The 20577-nt window shown below is 37.2% G+C and overlaps 2 protein-coding genes across 3 annotated transcripts in view; both read left to right on the top strand.

Annotated features, from left to right (window-relative positions):
• The first annotated feature begins 707 nt into the window (after positions 1-707).
• On the top strand, positions 708-2186 carry LOC136030769 (putative ankyrin repeat protein RF_0381). Its single transcript, XM_065709810.1, has one exon. It carries the CDS (start codon positions 708-710, stop codon positions 2184-2186), a length of 1479 nt encoding a protein of 492 aa, XP_065565882.1.
• A 6439-nt stretch (positions 2187-8625) lies between these two features.
• The window catches only part of LOC136031028 (uncharacterized), a 55494-nt gene continuing 43542 nt past the window's right edge, over positions 8626-20577 (top strand). Inside the window, exon 1 of one of the 2 annotated variants that reach the window (XM_065710213.1) lies at positions 8626-8721. The gene's annotated coding sequence lies outside the window, so the exon portion shown is untranslated. Of the gene's footprint in view, positions 8722-12208; positions 12227-20577 lie in introns of those variants that run through there. The other variant, XM_065710215.1, reaches the window with a different exon arrangement.

Below are 20577 nucleotides of genomic sequence, written 5' to 3'. Positions count from 1 at the left end.
CCAAACAATGCACGAATTTGACTTGGGGTTGACGTTTTGCACGCGTCATTGATGCAGTTATCCCAGTGTTGGTCATTCTTCAATAAATTCAGAGCTTGGCATGCACTACGGTAAGTGTCATGTATAGTACCGTTTACAGTTCTCAAATACTCAAAGGATGTCGGACCGGGTACATTCACCAAAAGCAGGCGTAGAAAGAAGCATTCATGTTGATTGGGGTGAACGGTGTAGAGTCTTCCTATCGTGGTATCTTTGAAGATGGTAGGTTGGCCGTCGACTGACTTACCCTGTTTTCGACGTTCAAATACTTTATTTTTAGTATTCTACGTGTAATACGAAGGCACTTCAGTATACAGCAGTTTTTTTGCAAAAGAATCATTTTTGCAAAGCGAAAAAAAAGCTGTTAATGTTGTATCACCGTCAAAGCAAAAATGACGACAACTAACTTCATGACGTCAGTCAACACAGAAACATGACGTCACCTGACAGACAGACAGACACACAGACAGACAACTTATTTTTATATATATATAGATAGAAGAAGATAGATGACAAGAGGCGAATTGCACTGGTATGACGTCATGCACTAAATTATGACATTACAAGGATACTATTACGTCATTAATGCTAAATATGAACATGACGTCATCGATGATATAAATAAATTAGCTTTAGGGCCTATAGGTGTAGTTTAAGAAAACAAAGCAATGAGAGAAGATCGTCAAAAGAGCGTGTTAATACCTGCCAAGGGTGAATATATTTCCACCCGATTGCATGACGAAATTGATCCGTACATTTCTAAAATTAAACCTTTAAGAAAACGGCAGTCTATAGAAATAAGCGACCCAGGTCCTAGCAGGGCCACAAATTTAAAACAAATAAAAAGTCATGTCTTGATCTTTTCAAGTTCAAGCGGGTCAGAGCCTGACGAGGCAGAATGTACTTCTGTCCAATTACTTGATGAACCAGCTGCAAATATTTTTAAACATGAACCGTCAAGAAAAAGGCTTATTGAAGAAATGACTAACACAGGTACCAAAGCTGTCAATTCAAAAAAAAGAAAAACTCTTGACTCTAGCTCTCAAAATTTGAGCGCGTCAGTATTTGTCAAAGCGGAATATGTATCAGCCCAATTACATGAAAAATCACGCACACACAGTTCTAAAATTGAGCCATCAAGAAAACGGCGTTTTAAAGAAATAAGTGATCAAGACCCTAACAGGACTGTGAATCGAAAACAAAGGAAACCCTGTGACCTCAGCCTGAAACCTGAAAACCTGAAAACCTGTGAAAATGTCAGGTCATCAGTACCAATCCGATCAAATGAGGAATTGGGCACATGTATGTCTAGATTTGGACCTTCACCTCTAGTCGCAGCTATAAAAGCTAAGAACTTGAAAATATTCAAAATTGTTTATGAAAGTGAGGCAAATCCAAACCTGAAAGAATGTTTACAATATGCTATTGAGGAAGATAGAGCAGATTTTGTTGAATATATTCTGAAAAGTAAAGTAAATCCTAGCTACTGCTTCCACGGACCATCTGAAGACCCCTATTTGAAAAATGTTGTAAGCGGCGAAACACCATTACACCAAGCTGTTCGGAAAGGAAGAGTTGATATGTGCCAGTTACTTATCTTTTATGGCGCTGAGTTGGATACAATGAATGTATTTGATGAAACACCTTTAGTTACAGCTATAAGAGCTAACAAATTGGATTTAGTGAAAATTCTATTAAACAGTGGGGCAAATCCAAACTATGAGGAGTGTCTACCTTTACACCATGCTATTCAGAAAGGAAGTGCTGATATGTGTAAGTTACTTATCTATCATGGTGTTGAGTTAGACACAATTAATGTATTTGGTGAAACACCTTTATTTACAGCTGTAAGAGATAACAAATTGGATCTAGTTGAAATTCTTTTGAACAGTGGGGCAAATCCAGACATTGGGGGGTGTTTAAATCATGCTGTCACCGAAGGAAGAGCTGATTTGTGTCAGTTACTTATCTCATATGATGCTCAGTTTGATCTAATGAGTGTTTTCGATCCAACAGCTTCAATTGCAGGTATAACAACTAATAAAGTGAATCTAGTCGAGAATCTTTTGAAAAGTCATTATGATTCAAAATTCCGATATTCCATTTGTGTTGAACTGATCAACCTCTTTAACAATGCGAAAAATTAAAAGAAAAAAATACGTAACATTTTGCTAACTCAAAGTTTTTGCAATATATGCATTTTTCATTCCTTTTGATATTACTGGCCACCATCGTTGAATGTCAAGTTCTTTATTCATGGTTTTCGTCCTGCTTGGGGGCCTGTTTTTAAAAGAGGGCAATTCTAAAGAGCTTCGTCTTCACATTCTAACATCAGCTACTCCGCAAACGATGGTTTATAAAGGGAAATTTTGAATTGAGGTCGGTACCCTCTGATAATTTTTGAGCCTTAAAAAGGGAATTAGATTTTCGATTTTCAATAAAACTAGCCTCCTCCAAAAACTATACGTCCACTCCTTCCATAAGAACTACGTGTCACTAAAGAGAAGCTTGCATAACGTTCAACTCTTGCCCCCGGGCTGTGAGTTTTGTCGATCCCGGAAAGAGGGGGAAGGGTTAAAGGGTACTGGAGCTTCCAATTTCCAATGGAATGAACCCCCTCCAAAGTTCAAATGACGACCCTCTTCCATACGTAGTGCATCTGACAAAGAAAATAATAATAGAACATTGAAGCATTTTGGCATTTACTAATATTAAATTTAAAAAAAAACAAGTTTTCTAGCTGCAAGTAAGGAGCGACAATAAAACTCAAAACGAACAGGAATTATTTCGTATATGAAAATGGCTGTCCCGTCCTCAACGTCTCACTCTTTGCGCTAAAAATTGACCCTGTCACAATTCTACTTTCTAAAACAATAAAAAACTTTAGCGTAAAGAGCATTGCGTTGAGGAGGGGACAACTCCTTTCATATACGGAATGATTTATGTTTGTTTTATGTTTTATTGTTGCTCCTTACTTGCAGCTAAAAAACTTGTTTTGTTTTTTTTCATTTAATTTCTGAGCGTTTTTTAATTGATGCATGTTTTGATTTTGGCTCACCGCACATGAATAATTAAAATGAAATTTGTATATTAATTTTTTTGGCTAAATGGCTTTCTCATAGTTTTGATTGGGTGATTTTAATAAAATAAGGAGTGGGGGAGGAGATCTAGTTGTACTCCCATTTTTGGTAAATTAAAAAGGCAACTAGAGATCTTTTTCAAACGTTTTTATTAGTAATAAATGTGCCTAGCTTACGAATTAACTTACGTAACGAAATTCTATATTTCAGTTCAGTTCAGTTCAGTTTATTAACATCAAAATAAATGGACAACAAAAACTCTCTACCCCTACAAGGCTCCATGGCCCGTTATATAGGGGTTAAAACAAAAATAAATACCAAATAAAGAGTCTCTTCTAAAAAAAAACAAGAAATCCAATTAAATAACTTTGTGTTATTTTTACTTACCACTTCTTCCTCGAAATTCAAATCCAAGTCCACACCATCTCCCACCAACACAAAATCACAACAATTAAAATTAAACAAATGAACGTGCTCAAGCTTAGCAACTAGGGATGTCGCCCTGCCCTCATTATTCATCATATTCTTAAACAAATAACAATATTAATTCAAACCAATTCAAAAATAAATTTTTTCTCAAATTTATTCCCCATTATATTTATCAACCAAAAATATTTTTAGTTGGGTTTTAAAGGCATCAAACGAATGAATGCCACGGACATTATCAGGGGGACTGTTCCATACTTTACTACATGCTATTCGGGGACTAAAATCTGATCTGACTGTCTTAGTTTGAGGTAATAGTAGGTGGTCTTTATGGCGTAGATTATAAGAGCTCCTTGAATTAACTAAATCGGGAAAAAAAGAATTGAAACAGCGAGGCAGTTCACCATGAAGATACATGAAAATCATTGAAGAGCAAGAGACGACATAGAGTGCACTTTTCGATGTCCTGTATTAAATTCGTTTACTAACTTGCCAGCCTTTTGATGAATTACTTTGATCGGACGGAGCAGAGACTGGAAAGTAGACATTCAAATCGAGTTGCAGTAAGTTAAATACGGCTGAATGAGTGAAAAATGCAGGGTCCGAAGAATAGATCCAGGAAAAATGTGTTTAAGTTTCCGAATAATCCCAAGATTACGTGATAGTTTTGCTTGGACTATCTTGATGTGGTTTCTAAAAGAAAGATTCTCATCCAACAAAATTCCAAGGAAACGCTCGTATCTTACGTTAGGTCGAGACAAAGGTCCTTTCGGGGTAAATATAGTTGATAAGGACGGGCATACTTTATCAGTTCTAGAAAATATGAGAAAGTGTGATTTAGCGATATTTAAAGCAAGTCGGTTAGTACCAAACCAGTGGTAAGACCGCTCAATAAGCATGTGAAGTTTAACCTCTAAAGCTTGTTCCATGGCTTCAGGACATAGGATATTGCTGTCGTCAGCGAAGGCCACTAAATCGTCATGAGGAGATGGCAGAATATCAGAAGATGCCACCGCATTTTCCTTTTCGTGACATAGAGTACAGCACGCAGAAGGAATTGCATCCTTTACCGCTCTAAATACATCGTTGATGTATATTAAAAACGGAGTAGGATCGAGAATCGATCCTTATGGTACTCCATAGTCTACACCAATGGACTTTAGTGAGTCAGGGTCCATGGAAATCGTTCTATCGTGTAAATAAGAACGGAACCATGATAGGGCTGAACCTCGTATTCCTATCTGAGACAGTTTATCAGAAGGATCTTATGAGTAAGACTATCAAAAGCTTTCCGCACATCTAGGAAAATAGCGGCTGGTATTTTTCCAGAATCTAAAGCGGTAAGAAGAAAACTGATGAGTGTAGTGCATGCTTGCTCTGTAGTATGTTTCGATCGAAATCCGAACTGATGATTGTGCAAAACTCCTTAGATTGTAAGAAACTTGTGAGCCTTTTTTGCATCGGCTTTTCAAATATTTTTGAAAACACTGAAAGAAGGGAAATAGGTCGGTAATTTGACGGATTACTTTTGTTCCCACCCTTAAATAGAGCTATCACTCTCACAGTTTTTAGAGACCTAGGAAACTTTCCTTTTTTCAAACGACATATTAATAAGCTTTGTTAAAGGGCCCAGAATTGAAGGGAATATAGCTGGCACAGCTTTAGTTGATATGTAGTCTGGGCCGGATGACGATGCATCTTTTAAACCATGAATGTGTCTTGCCACCTCTGATTCCAATACAAGCTCTATAACAATAAATTTAAGGCAAGGGGGTCCCATGAACTTGAGATGTTGATCTTGTGTGAGGGAAATCGCCCTTCCACCAACTCCTTTGACAGTCTTTTTGCTAACTGAAGCAAAATATGATGCAAGAGAGTTCTTAATCTAACAAGGGCCGTCGATTAGTACTCTGTCTATATCAAGCTTCGTTGGAATGTCAGGACTATGAGATGATGGTCTATTGACAGAATTGATGACTTTCCAAATTTTTCTCATGTCCGTTTTGCACTCCAGAAACTTTGACGCAAAATACGAGCTTTTCCCTCTGCGAATCAATGATGTGAATAAATTCTTATAAGTTTTGAATTCTTGTAGGTGACGAGCTGTAGGAGAACTTTTGTATCTTTTCCATAAGCAGAGTTTGTGGTTGGAGCTTGTCAGATGTCCTTCTGTCATCTAAGGGTTAAAAGGTTGATTTTTTCTTCGAGGCTGATTGGAAGGTCTTTTGGTGCAGTATTCTAAAAAACAATCTTATACTTTAGAGTGAAATTTGTCAAAATTACAGTCCAAGTCATCTTTTTCATCTATAAATTCCCATGAACATTCTCACAGTTTAGTCTTTAAAGCTTTAGGTTCTTTTCCGTAACAAAGTAGGGCGATCTTGAGGGGTTAGACCGTGGAGCCTTCATATTCGGCATCAAAAGATCTGATAAAACTGGGAAATGGTCAGATATATTACTAACAATAACGAAGCTATTCTGAAATGTCAGTGACGAAAATATCTAGCTTGCGAATTAACTTACGTAACGAAATTCTATATTTGTATATTTTTATTATGCATGTGAGAGGGTTCTCCCCCTCGTCAATACCTCGCTCTTTACACTAAAGCTTCAATTTGATCCCAATTCTTTAAGAATGACCCCTGAATCACAAAGGCCGTAATATAAATAGTTGAAATTACTAAAAAATACTTTAGCGTAAAGACTGAAGTATTGTTGAGGAGACGAACCCCCTTATATACGTAATAATTTTTATTCATTTTCGGTTCTAATGGTGCTCCTTACTTCAATCTAAAATTTTTTCATTTATTTTCTCATTGCTTTTTTAAATAATGCTAGAAAATCCTGCGGCCCCTTCATGGAAATTTTCTTCCCTCATGATAAATTCCTCCATGGAAAGATCCTCCCATGTAACTTCCTTCCCCTAACCCCCCTTTAACGTGAAAAAGTCCCCTGAAGACGTCTGTACACGTCCCAATAATCATTACTATATGTAAACAATGGTCAAAGTTTGTAACTTGCAGTCCCTCCTCCGGGGACTGTGGGGGATTAAGTCGTCCCAAAAGACATAATTATTAGGTTTTTCGATTATGCTGCACAAATTGGCTATCTCAAAATTTTGATCCAGTGACTTTGGGGAAAAGCTGAGCGTGGAAGGGGGCCTAGGTGCCCTCCAATTTTTTGGGTCACTTAACTTTTATTTTCGTTAGAATGGGCCCTCTCACGACATTCTAGGACCACTGGGTTCTGGTTCGGTGCGGTAACAATGGCCATACTTTGTGTGTGGCCACAGTTATAATTTATTCACAGGGGGGGGGGGCGAAGATCATTAGAACTAAACTTTTAGTTTAGAATGTATGTCTAAGAACATCATATTATTACTTTATCCCATTGACTTCCAAAACCAATTATGGAAGTAGCAACTCCAAATACTGAGATATCAAGCAAGAAAAAAATAGATTTAGAAACATTTATAGTTTCAAAAATGGAACAATAAAATGGGTATTTCGCTCTTATTTCACAAACTGATTCAAATCATTGTCTTCAATGTATTTCACAATTACATTTAATCCGTTTCTTATTTTATGTACATCCGTTGTCATAAGGTACACCTGTTCGAGATTGTCCTTAACATAGCAGTATAAATCACAGACTAGTGTCCGTGATAGTCAATAACTTCCTATATTAACTTCCGACAGAGTCAAATGGCTATTATCCAATTTTAAATTATATTTCTATGATAAAACTTAATGTAAATCTATATTCACAATGATATCCTTCCGAAACCTTATTCTCTACTGCTCTAAGAAATACAGCTGAATACCCTAAGCCCTACTCAATCAACGACTAAATAATAATAGCTGTCAAGTGTATACATGCGGAGAAGCAAATGTCGGATTGCTTTCTAACCAGTTTGGGGAGTAGAAACTTCGATAATATTACCTCTATAGCTGTTGATTCATCCACAGGTTTCTAGGAACCAAAATAAGTTAGCAACAAATGATTGAGTAATTTATGTTGAATGTCAAAGGTTACGGATTAACAAACAACCTATTGTCATAAGCACTTGTAATAATGTAAACATAAAACCTTGAAATTTGTAAAAAAAAACACATCCTTGACAATGCCGTTTGATAACAGGGGATTTTAAATTTTTATATGGAAACATTAGACTTTAACTTTTGCAATAAACCCATATTCTTGACAGGGTAGTTTTATAACAACAGATATAAATTTCCATGCGTAGACATTATATCTTAAAAATTTGTAAAAAAAACATATCTTTGACAGGGTTATTTGATAGCAACAGACTGAAAAATACCATATGTAAAGATGGGACCCTAAAATTTTGCAAAAAACCACATCCTTGACAAAGTTGTTTGATATGTAAACACACTCAAAGATTACGCAATGATGCCCATAAAATACGCAAGTGCGGGAAACAAATATCGATTGACGCCAAAAAACCGGCTAGGAAGTTAAAAATTCCAATAGAATAACTCTTATGAAGGTTGGTGCATGGGGGCTCAGGGTTAGTATGGGCATAGAGACCATTTGTTTCCCTTTAAAAATGCCACATAAATTTATTCAAAGGGGTTGAAGCTCACCCACCTGAGAACTATTGACATTGGGATCCGCTGTAATGGGCACGGGACCCTTCAGAGGTGGCTGCGAGGGGGCTCAGGGTTGGTGGAGACATGGAGTACCATAGCTTTTCACTCTCAAAATCTAATCAAAATTGATTAAAATTGGGTAAAGTTCTCTAGCATATAACTCATTGACATTGGGGCTACCAAGAGGGAGAAAGGGGACCCTCCATAGGTTGATATGAGAGACAGTGAGGACATGGAGCATGGGAAACTATATTACCAATGCTCTTTGATATATACTCAGAATTGGAATACACCCTGAAGTGTTTACAGCAAAGTTTTGAATTGCAAAAATTCAGTGCTGTTTTTATTCGATGGCATTTGAAAAATGCATACTTATGTCAAGTTCATACGCATAGGATTTTATAAAAATCCTATAGCGGAATCCTTAAAAGCTCCAGTGCCGAAAATATTTTTCATGCTAGAATATTTGAAAAGTTCAAACACGGACTCGGAATTTTCGGATTCAAATCTTGAAGATTTAAATCGGGCAGCCTAATTCAGTTTTTGTGGCCAGAAGTATAATTGTAAGATTGCATGCTGTGGTTTTCATTTGTCTTTTTATAATCATTCCATTCAAGTTACCCTGGATGTTTTTCATTGTGATAGATTGTTGTAACCTCTGCTGAAAAGGGAAAAATATTTGAACTGCATAGGATAGGAAAACTTCTGTGGGCTAATCAATTAAAGGTACTAAACTAGGGTAAAATTCTAGTCAATTGACTTATTGCTATCTGGGAAAGGGTTTAGGTTAGAAAAAAAAATGAAACTTTCAGGGATGGGTCTACAGGCTAAAGTATGTCCTGGAAGGTATTTTAAAGTACCCACCTCCACTCCTTCTCCCTCTAGAGGGCCCTGAAATTTGCCTACATGACAGGTCTATACTTATTGAAATTTTGACAAAACAACATTTTACCTTAATTTTCAGTTACTACCTGCTTTTTCTCTGCCTTTAGTTCTGAAAATGCAATTCCTGTTATTTAAGGAGAATTTTGAGCCATATCAATGTTTTTTTTTCAAAATTTAGGAAATGTATTTGCACATCTTTAAAACCTTATAAAATGGAATTGAGCAAAGTTATGAAGCTGAAAACAAATTTGGGTAAAATTCTAGTTAATTGACATCCTGCTATCTTGGAAAGGATTTAGGCTAGGAAAATGGGTAAAATTCTAGTTAATTGACTTCTAGCTATCTCAGAAAGGGTTTAGGTTAGGAAAATGAAAGTTTCAGGAATGAATCTACAGACTAAAGTATGTCCCCAGAATGTGTTTTGAAGCAACTACCTCCACTCCTTCTCCCTCTAGAGGGCCTTTAAAATTAGTTTGATGACCTTTAAAAATATATGTGTTATAAAAGTGAAACTTTGCAAAATAGATCTTCTGCTTAATTGAAGTACAACAAATTTGGTAAAATTCTAGTTGATTGACTTCTTGCTGTCTTAGAAAGGGGTTAGGTTAAGAAAAAAAAACCTTCAAGGATGGGTCTACAGGCTAAAGTATGTTCAAGGAAGGTATTTTGAAGTACCTACCTCCTCTCCTTCTCCCTCTAGAGGGCCTTGACCTTTGATGACCTTCAAAAATATGTCAGTAATAAAGTGAAACCTTGGAAAATAGGTCTTCTGTTTGAATGAAGTACAGTAAAATTGTTTTCAGCTTCACAACTTTGTCCAATCCCAATTTATAAGGTTTTAAAGATATGCAAATACATTTCCTAAATTTTGAAAATAAACATTGATATGGCTCAGAATTCTGCAGGCTGATTCTGTCTGAGTATAGACATCAATAGACTGATTATTATCTGATATAGATCCAAATTCTTGAGTATGTATTGGCAGATAGATAAGTGCCAAATTCTAAGCCATATCAATGTTTTTTTTTTCTAAATTTAGGAAATGTATTTGTATTTCCTTGAAACCTCATAAATTGGGATTGAGCAAAGTTCTTCTATTTCAGCAAACAAGGACTTTTAAGTCAAGACTATTCAGCTTTTTTTCCTTTTGACTCACTCTGTGAGTTGAAATGAGCTACTGCAATGGTTGCTTCTTATTCATCTTGAATCTGTTTAGATATCTTATCTTACAGTGAATCTTTTGATTCTAGAAGTTTAAAAATCATAGGATATACATTGAGTTCTGTGCTCTGTGTGCAGGCATGGTCAGCTAGGCTCTTAGCTGATAGTGAGATTTTGTGGTGTTTGAAGGACTTTAACAGTTTGCATTGCAGGGTATACTATGCACACATCAGTATACTAAATTCAAATAGCCAATGGTCAATTGTTTCATTTTTTATATTGCAATGTCTGCAAAGAGAGGATGAGAGAATTGAGCCACTTGAATTAAGAAACTGATATAAAAACGCCTGATAATTTAGCCTGTTTGAACCAGACCAAATTACCTTAATTACCTTAATTTGCACTTCAGAGCAAATTAGTTGCGAGAACTGTGATGCTCTGTAGTTGATGATGGCGATAGATCTGGTCGCTGTGCTAAGGTCAAGCGACAAACCATAGGGACTAGAGTGTGCTGGAGAGATGCAATTTAAGCCCACTCGTTAACAGTGATCACATGGTAGGTATGGTTCAAGGACCATTCTCCAGCAATTTAGAGTTGGCACCACCACACAACAGCAACTTTGGATAGAGTGTGTGAGATGGTTGGGTATGACAAGCCGCATCATCCTCCAAGCTAACTCTCTATTGTCTTCCACGACTGTTATGGTAGTGAGGGCTGGGAGGGGTTTTCCCACTGGAATCTCCATGGTTTGGCCTCCCATTCCTTGTCGAGCCTCTTTTTGAATTCCTCGGGCGAGGTTGCCAAGACTGTCTCTTGGCTTAGTTGGTTCCAATCATTCACCACTCACTGGCTGAAAAAATCTTGTCGGACTTTGGTGTTAACACTGGATTTGAACAGCTTTTTGGAAAGTCCTCGTGTTTGCTTTTGGTGGGGAGAGAAAGTGAACAGCTTCTGATCTGCTTGCTGGAGGTACCCATAGGTGAGCAGCATGTCGCTACGCCTATGCTGAAAAACGAGTGTTGGGAGGTTAACAGATTGTAATCTTCTGCAGTAGGGCTGACTGTGTAAACTGTCGATGCATTTGGTGGCTCTCCTCTGGTCACCCTTAACAAGCTGGATGGCACTCTTGTAAAAAGGACCAGCAAGGCATGTTCCAAAATCTAGGATTTGTCTGACCAGAGCTCTATATAATTTCAGAAAAACTGTGGAGGATTGACTACTGACAGTTCTTTTCAGGAGTCCCAAATTTGCATTTGCTTTTGAAACTGCTTGGGCAGTGTGCTTGTGGAATTTTAAGCTGTCATCCAACAGGACTCCCAGGTCTCTACCACTACTAGAAGTAGGAATCAAGACTGTCGATGACGTTTTGCCGTTGTACATAGTGTACTGGTGCTGTGGATTACCACGGCCGAAATGAAGAGTGACGCACTTTGAGATGTTGAAGGACAGAAGCCATTTATCTGCCCATGCTTGAATTTGGTTGAGATCAGCTTGTAGGCTAATGTTGTCCGCAGTACCAAATAGCTTGGAGTCGTTGGCGTAAAGAGTCAAATGGTTTTTTGTTTCAACTACCAGGTCATTGATATAGATGAGGAATAAGGTCGGTCCGAGGACAGTTCCTTGAGGGACACTGCTCAGAACTTGGCAAGGTGTTGAATAGATCTTTTCTCCGTCCGTGGTAAAGAGCCGAACCTTTTGCGTTCTGCCACCAAGGAAATCCATTAGCCAGTCGACTAGTTTTTTATCAATGCCCACGACTGTAAGTTTGGAGCGCAAACGAATATGGGGGACTTTGTTGAAGGCTTTGGCAATGTCTAGTAGAATTAGGTCGACAGGAAATCCTCTGTCAAGAGGCTGAGTAATTAGCTCATAAGTTTCGAGTAGGTTGGTTTCAACTGATTTCCCGGGAAGAAAACCATGTTGTTTGTCCAAGATAATGCTGTTGGAAACTAGGTGCTTGAGAAGTGCGTCGTTGACAATTCTCTCTAAAACCTTAGCGACAGAAGACGTAAGGCTTATAGGTCTGTAGTTTTCAGCTTTAGACCGGTCACCCTTTTGAATATGGGTGTAACATAAGCAGTCTTCCATTGTGAGGGAACAACTCTGCAGTTGTTCTATGATAATTGTTCTATGTAGTTGTTTTACAAAAAATTCTATGATAATTTTTTGAAAGGTACTTATTGGTGAAGGGAGAGAAATTTGTTTTTTCTTATTTAGCATTACCTTTAATAGTCCCCAGTAACAAATGCCTCTAATGAGGATTGGTGTCCCACTTGGTCAATATTTTGAGCTTTTTTGCAGTTTTGTCTGCCTGGTGGTATCAGTTATACCTTAGTAGCCTGGAACATACTGAAGGTATATTCTTGTGCCTGTTGAAGCAAGAATATCAATAATGCTAAGACAATATAATGTGGTTATATCCATCTTATACTGAGAAACTGAGTGTAGAAGGTCTAGCCTTGACAGAGTCAAAATAATCAATAATATTCTGTAAATTAGGAGTCAAAGGTTGATTATTTTTAAGGTGTTCTAATGCCATAATAATGGAATATAAGTCTGCAGACATAGATACACTATCATACATTCTCTTACCCATAACACTATTAAGGAGTGGGAGAAAAGCTCTACTTGTCACCTTCTCATTAATTTTAGACCCATCAGAAAAAATTGGGAAAGGGTTTTTATATGTAATTGTGTTAAATTCTCCTATTTTTTTCTGAATGAAAGCAATAGGGGTAACTTCTTTAGTCCACTTTGTGAAATTAGTGTTTATCATGGGGGTTGACCAACTCCATGGGGGGGGGGATTGGTGCAATAGACTTTGATGGCACTGGGTGTTTTTTCTGGGTACTGGCAAATTCGTTTGCAATGCCTCTATTTATGGATAGATTTCTGAACCAGTTATGCAGGGTATATGAGCTATTGGCTTCATTTTTTATCAGATAATTTATTAAAAGATATCATTATCTTTCATCCATTGTTGATAATCCACTCTCAGTAAGCAGAAACTTAGTACTTGTTGGTTTCCCAAGACCAAATGTGAGAGGGATTATATCATTTTGCATTGTTTCAATTTTTGCATCTGGATCCTAGCACATGCACCATAAAAAATAAGCCCATAATCAATATGGAGTCTTGTATGTAGTTTATAAAAATGGAGTAAAGTGTTCTCATTATAACACCAGGGTGTGAATAGTAGTCTTTTGATTATTCTGATTTTCCTCCTAATGTTTTTTTTTATTGTATTTGTCGTGTGAAGATAGAAATTAAGTTTTTGGTCAAGTATAAGATCTAGGTAATTTATTTGATTATTTTTTGGTATGATTATGCCAGTTAGTGTTAGTTTCTCATTAACATTTTTGTGCTTATGGTGGAATTGGATGATTTTTTACTTGGTGGGTGCAATGGGTAAATCAGATATTTAAGAAAATTTTCAAATTGGAAAAGTGGCATAATGTAGGTTGGTGTCTGGGAGGCTCATGTCCCAGAGAAATAGGGAGAAGAAGAGGCAGCTCAGGACTGCACCCTATGGAAGGCCTTTGATTATTGTAGTTTTGGGTGAGGAGGCTGAACCTACACAAACTATGAAACTTCAATTTTCAATGAAAGATTTATGAAGGATACTAGCTTTGGGGTAACCCAAAATTTGTAAGTTTGGCTAAAAAGATCTGGATTAGGATTGGGTGGATTCATAAAGGGTTTAATTTGGGATGATTGGGATCTATTTGCTTCCATAGCTCTGAGTGGATAAGGTATCTTAAGCTATTTGAAATTTTAGTGCTTGTTTCTTACATGCAGGGCATAATGTTTTATTGGAAGAATCATGGGAGCCTTTGCAGTTTATGCATGTTGGCTAATCATTTTTGCAATTTAGCATTCCTTTGGGATGGGAACTCATACATTTATTACAGGTTTGTAAGATTTCAATGCATTTTGTTGTTAAGTGTCCACATTTTATGGCATTGGATTGGTTTTGGCTTGTAAGGCTTGTATGGTTTCATTTGTCTAAACAGGAAAATCTGGCCTGGGATATTGCTTTTTTATCTAAGTGTGAATAGGAAAGATTTGCTTGACTTTTGGCCATTAGCATCTGGTTTGCCCAGTTGGGTGATATCTGCAACCAGGATTGGATTACCAGTTTTGTCACTGAGCCCTGGTATTCCTGGAGGAATGTTATGCACAACTATTTTAGTTGGGAAGGGGTTTGGGTCCAGAGAGCCAACGTTTTTGGGAAGTAAGAAGGATTTAAAGATAACATTGATTTTAACAATTTAAAAGTTACTACCCTCAATTTTAAGAGATATTCTTATGTGTGTTCCAATGATTGGGGAGGGCGGGGCTGGTGCGAGGAGATGCGAGTTGTTTTTGATTGGGGAAAGTTTTTCTCTTTTCTTGGAGCTCTTTGAAAGGAGCTCTTGAAAGTCATTTTTCTTTTCATTGTGGATAGTAACATACGCCCCCACTTCCATTATTGTCTTATGCATTGCACTAGACTCATCATTTTAGCTTTGAGAGAGACTTGACCAGCTAAGAGGGGGGGGGGATTGTGGGACTTTTTTGGGAGTATTTGAGGTAAGGTCTGGGGGACTTCTTTGGCTGGGGGGGGGAGTTGTTCTATGTATTGCCTATTTGAACAAGCTTTAGTAACAAAAAGAAAGTAAAATACCAGACCATATGCATTCTTGTGAAGGGAGGTCTTCACTATCCACAAAAAAAAACACCACAGCATGATCCAGAGAGTGATTTGGTGCACAATTGGTTGGGTTTTCTTCTAGTAACTTGAGATAGATATGCCCAAGAACCTTCTTTTTTTATTTCTTAAGATGTGCTATTAGAGAGATCAAAGTTGTGAAGCAGGAAAAATTGCCAATTGTAGTTGATTCAGGGATGGTATTCTTTTTTTTGAAGAGCTTGAAACATCTCAAAATGACTTCAGTTTTGTGACATAATTTTCAAGGGGATCTGGGTCCTTTTAATAATTAATATGATTACTATTATTAATATTTCAATTACATTTTGTTATTAAGACTTAGGAAAATAATAATTAGGCTACCATTCTTGGTTAAATTATAAATGGTAAATTTTCTCACTAGATATATTTTAGAAACTTGTTTTTTTTTTAATTGTGTTGCAAGAGCAACACTTTGGTTTTGTCGTGTTTTTTTTTTTTTTGTTCCTAGCACCCCGATTTCAGCTTATTCCTAGAAAGTGGTAAGGGTCTAACCTCTGCGGTTTTTACGGAAAGTGTGGACCTTAGGCCGGATTGATGAATATGACTTTACATTTTGGAAAGCTTCGTAGAACTCTTGCCTGGGGCCAAAAAGGATGGTTTTTGCTTGTCCTTGAGCCAGAGCCTATAGTGTGTGAAGTGAACAGGAGTTGTATAGCCTATGTCAGAGAGGACTATCTGAAGTTATGCAGCCAAGCTTTCGTTTCATCAAACCATGTTTCTGCTTTCGAGTGGAAAGCTCCGTTCTAGCAGGCAAGCAGGCAGGCACCACTTTCAAATTGAAGATGGACTAAAATCTATAAGTGTTAAATATATGCGACAGTTACCCTGCCCCACAGCCAACATATCTTCTTTGAGTGATAAATAGAAAAATTTAGAGAAGCAAAAAAGCGGCATTTTCCCACGCTGCCATCTATTGTTTCTACCCATTTCTGTTCGTGATTTCAGCTGAGTTTATCATTCGGTTTTTCGCACTTGGGATTGCGGTAGAGAAATGGTATCAGATGTGCCTCTTAAACTTTAAAAGTTCTCTCATTGCTAAAGAAATTATAGTTTATCCTTTGCTCCTTTCTAAGTGATGACGTTAGAAAGTTGGCCTACGGCAAAAAAGTCAACTTTTGAACTAAGACAGATAGATTTTTTTTTCGACGGCAGTCGATAGCTTTTGATGAGCTGATCAAAGTATATGTCATCCATTTTTTTGTACAAAATTCCTTCATGAGATATACCAGTTTGAAAGTTTAAAGGGGTTGACAACTTCAGTAGTAAGGTACACACTGAAACCAAAAATAGGCCGATACCAATTGTGAGACATATAGGGGAGTTGTAAGCAACAGTCGGCTGTTAGCTCATAATCATCCTCGGCAATGAGGGGTTCGTAACTCTTACTAGTTGGTGTACCTATTTTTTGTTTCTGTTGTATTTGATGGTAAGACCAATTTGGTTCAAGTGGTAAGACATGTAGGGGATTTGTAAGTAATAATCGGCTGTTAGGCTACAATCATCTTCAGCGATGAGGGGTTTGCAACTTTTGCTAGTTGCAATGAGGGGTTTGCAACTTTTGCGAGTTGGTGTACCTATTATTTGTTTCCGGTGTGTTTGATGATAAGACCAATTTGGTTCCAGTGTTGTTAAGTAAGACATGTAGGGGACTTGTAAGTAATAATCGTCTGTTAGGCTACAATCATCTTTAGCGAAGAGGGGTTTGAAAATTTTGCTAATTGGTGTACCCATTTATTTGTTTCCGGTGAAATTGATGTCTTATCACGGGAGAGGGACTTGTAAGTAAGAATCGGTTCACTTTGGGCTAGAAATTTGTGCAAATTGGTGCACATTGTATTCGATCTCTGTAAATCTGACGGCAAGAAAGTTTGTATCAATGGTCTATCACTCACTGTAACCTAGAATTAAGTATTTACGCAACGGGTGCAAACGATACAATGAGGTAGTTTCGTAATAATTAATAGAGTATCATCTATGGTATTTTGATCCTGTAAAGTTACGGATAGCTTTATAATACCAACTAGATTATATAAGATATTGTTCCAAGTTTTCATCCATCACGATGTCTACGATTGAAAAGGATAAAGGTCATCCAATGGTCATGAACAGTTACGGACAGCTTCATAATACCCAATAGGTTGTATAAGATGTCGCATATTTTCACCAGTCCCGATGTCTACGATTGAAAAGGATAAAGTTCAACCGTCTGCAAAGTCAATTTAGTCCCTGTTTTCGATGTTCTGTATTTCTTTAAAACCTGACTTAACCTATAGCCATGTGATTACGGATTGTGTCATCAGTTCAGGAAAAAACTCTTTTTGGAACATATCATTTTCAGAACCTAGATGGGTTGACAAGTTCAGCGTGTAACAGATAGCGAAGAAACAAAACCAAAGTGTTACTCTGTGATGAAGGGTTAGCAGATTTTGGTAGTTGGTATACCTATTATTTTTTGCCAGTGTATTTCATGGTCGAAACGATATGGTACCATGTCTATCGGAGAGAAATGGACTTTTAAGTAGTTATTCCTTCACGAGATACAACATTTTGAAAGTTTAGATGGGTTGACAACTTCAGTAGTAAGGTAGACACTGCAATTGTGAGACATGTAAAACACTTGTAAGCAACAATAGACTGTTAGACCATAGCCGTGTTCGGCAATGAGGGGTTAGCGATTTTGGCTACTTGGTGTACCTATAGTTCGTTTCAAAAATCAACTTTTGAACTAATAGATAGAATTTTGTTTGTCAACGGCGATCGATAGGCCTTGATAACGATACGGTACCATGTCCATCACGGGGAGATGGACTTGTAAGTAAGATTCGGCTAAAATGTAAAAGGGGTATTCCTGTTATAGATTTTCCCTGTTTATATTATACAGATTTTAAAGTCAACTGCAGCATTTGCTACTGGAACTATTTTTATCTCGACGGAGATCAGATTAATATCAAATAGGGATAAGATGAATCCCAGTAGCAAATACTGCAGTTGACTTTAATCCTTATTCGGAGGAACCAACTATTTACGCAACCAATACAGATGGAAACAATTCAGTAGAGTCGCAGCTATGTTTTCTTCACTCTACAAACTCACGGATAACTTTATGATGCAGGTGTCTATAGTATTTATTTTAGGATCCTTACAGAGTAACAACTTCAGCGTTTCATCGAAGCGAGGAAAGAAAACCAAAGTGTTGTTCTCACAAAACTTTACTTGGAGAAGCTGGACAAAGGCTGTCGCAACATCTCACGTTGCCCATGCAACATAGATCTAGTTTTGGTTTACTTTCATCCTAGCCAAATTATGTTCTAAACTGCAAGTTTAGCTGTCTTTTAAAGATAAATATTGAATAAGTTACATAAATGACCCACAAAAAAGGGAACATACTCCTGAATGCCTTTTAGTTATGCTATTTGTGAATACAATAATTTTTTCAGTAAAAATTCAGTCTTAAGTCCTTTATGGATCTGTTAAAGCTCTTCAGTTTTATTCAGTACCCAGTATAATGCTACATCTTGTCAGTTCTTCTATGTTTAACCTTGAACCAACTGCACCTGGTCACTAAAGAATTTTGAAAACAACTTAAGTCATTGACTTTGGAGTTTTAAAAGGAGAAATCCTTAGATTGCTCCAAGCTGCAATTTAAAATTGATAATGAAATTAAAATTTAATAATGTTTTTGTCTGTAAAGAAGTTGTTGACGACTTAATCCAACTTTACCTTCAAAGGAAAGCTAACTACTCATAAGGCTCCAGTGTCTTGTGATTTTAGCTGAGTCTCTCCCCATTTTTCTTTTCTCTTTCTCTAAGTATAGAAAACTATGCTTAGAAAAAACAAATATCTGAGGATTCAAAGTCAAAATTTCAGAATTAATCTGAAACAATTTTAGCTACAGCTATGATAATTCTTAAGCCATTATAGTGTCTATGTAGAAAAAAAAAATCTAGATTTACATTCTATCATCAGTTCATATTGATAGATTGAATCACTTTACATAAATGTAAATAAGTTAAAATATAATAATTTGCTGATGGGTATTAATCTCAGTTTTGAAAAAAAATATGCAATGCTACTTAACAAGTACCTGAAGTGTTAACCCAAGCAAGTAATTCCCTGTGTACAGCTATTATGGCCGGGATGGGGAGGGGGGTAGTTGAAAATGTTAAAATCAATTTTTCTGGGGGTGGAAGTTAAGGGAACTTCAATTTTCTTTTGTTGGGAAAGGGTGGACTATTTTTAATACATTCCACACAAATGACTATAAATTGACAGGGTTTTTCTTATGTTCGTTTTTTGGCAAGATTATGTTCCCAGTACAGTAAAACTCATAAAAAAACATGCATTGCTTCATTAAAAGTACCTGAAGTGTTAGCCAAAGTAAGTAATTCCCTCTGTACCCTTATTAGGCTGTACAGCAGGATTTGCTCCTACTAAAATAAAAATTAAAAAATCATAAAAAAATCTTGCAATGCTGTTTAACAAATACTTACTTACTTAAGTCCCATCCATCCTCATGAGACGTCTTAGTGCTACTCCTTCAAAAATCTGATGGACTAGGGCTGAATATGCTGTTCTGTCAAGTGTAGTTCAGGATAGTTTGGCAATGGGCTGTCAGTCAAAGTTTTCGATCTACCTTTTGTAAGGTCTTCCCTGTGGTTGAAGTCCTTCAGTTTTTCTTCAAACACGATCTTGGGCAGGCGTTTGGGATCCATTCGTTTTATTAGGCCAAACCAGGGCAGTTTAGATTTTATTCAGGATAGAGTCTTGTGACCTCAGCCTTCTTCGCTTGTGTTATGGTCAGTATATCTAATCTCGGCTATCCAGTGCAGAAATTTCTTTTCGAACTCAAGGAGGTTGGACTCGTTTTCAGATTTTAATGTCCAGGTGTCACACCCATATAGAACAATGGGTATGATTGGAATGTTGAATAGATTCACTTTCAGATGGTTCAAAAAGCAGCTATATCTACAGGTCTTTGATAGACTTTCGAAGATAGAACTGGTGAGACCAAGGCAGCGTTTAATGTTGAGAGTGTGCCAGTTGTCATCTGTAAAGAGACTGCCTAGGTAAAGGAACTGATTGACTGTTTCCACTTGTTCACTGTCTATTACTATTGAGGGGTGGGGGTGTCATTACCTGTTACGATGTGACCATGACTTTGATCCTGTTTTCATTAATCTGCATACCAAACGGCTTTGTTGCTTGGAGATGCAGTTAGGCTGTCTCTGGAGTTCTTGGGAGGTAGTGGACATCTGATTGATATCATCCACATATGCTAGTTTTTCAATTAGGATTTCTGCTATTGTGGCAGCACATTAAATGGGCATCAAGGAGAGGATGACATACAAAAACCGGTTGAACATGTGTGGTGGGAGGATGCATCCTTGCAGAACTCCAGATGTTGTTGAGAATTCACCAGAGAGCCCATCAGTGGCTGTACTAGACTTTTGAATTGGTTGTACATGTCCTCAATGATACTGACTATTTCATCTGACACACCGTAGTGTCTTAGAATATGCCACAAGCCTTTCCTACATATTAGGTCAAAGGCCTGTCGGAAGTCAATAAAGAGTTGATAGAGGTCTCTGTTGAACTCAATGAACCGTTAAATCAGTTGACGCACAGTAAAGATTAGGTCTA

This window comes from Artemia franciscana, chromosome 9 (assembly GCF_032884065.1).
Source record: "Artemia franciscana chromosome 9, ASM3288406v1, whole genome shotgun sequence".
Taxonomy (NCBI): domain Eukaryota; kingdom Metazoa; phylum Arthropoda; class Branchiopoda; order Anostraca; family Artemiidae; genus Artemia; species Artemia franciscana.
The sequence above is the reverse complement of the archived record's forward strand: the minus strand, read 5'-3'. Positions and strand labels throughout refer to the sequence as shown.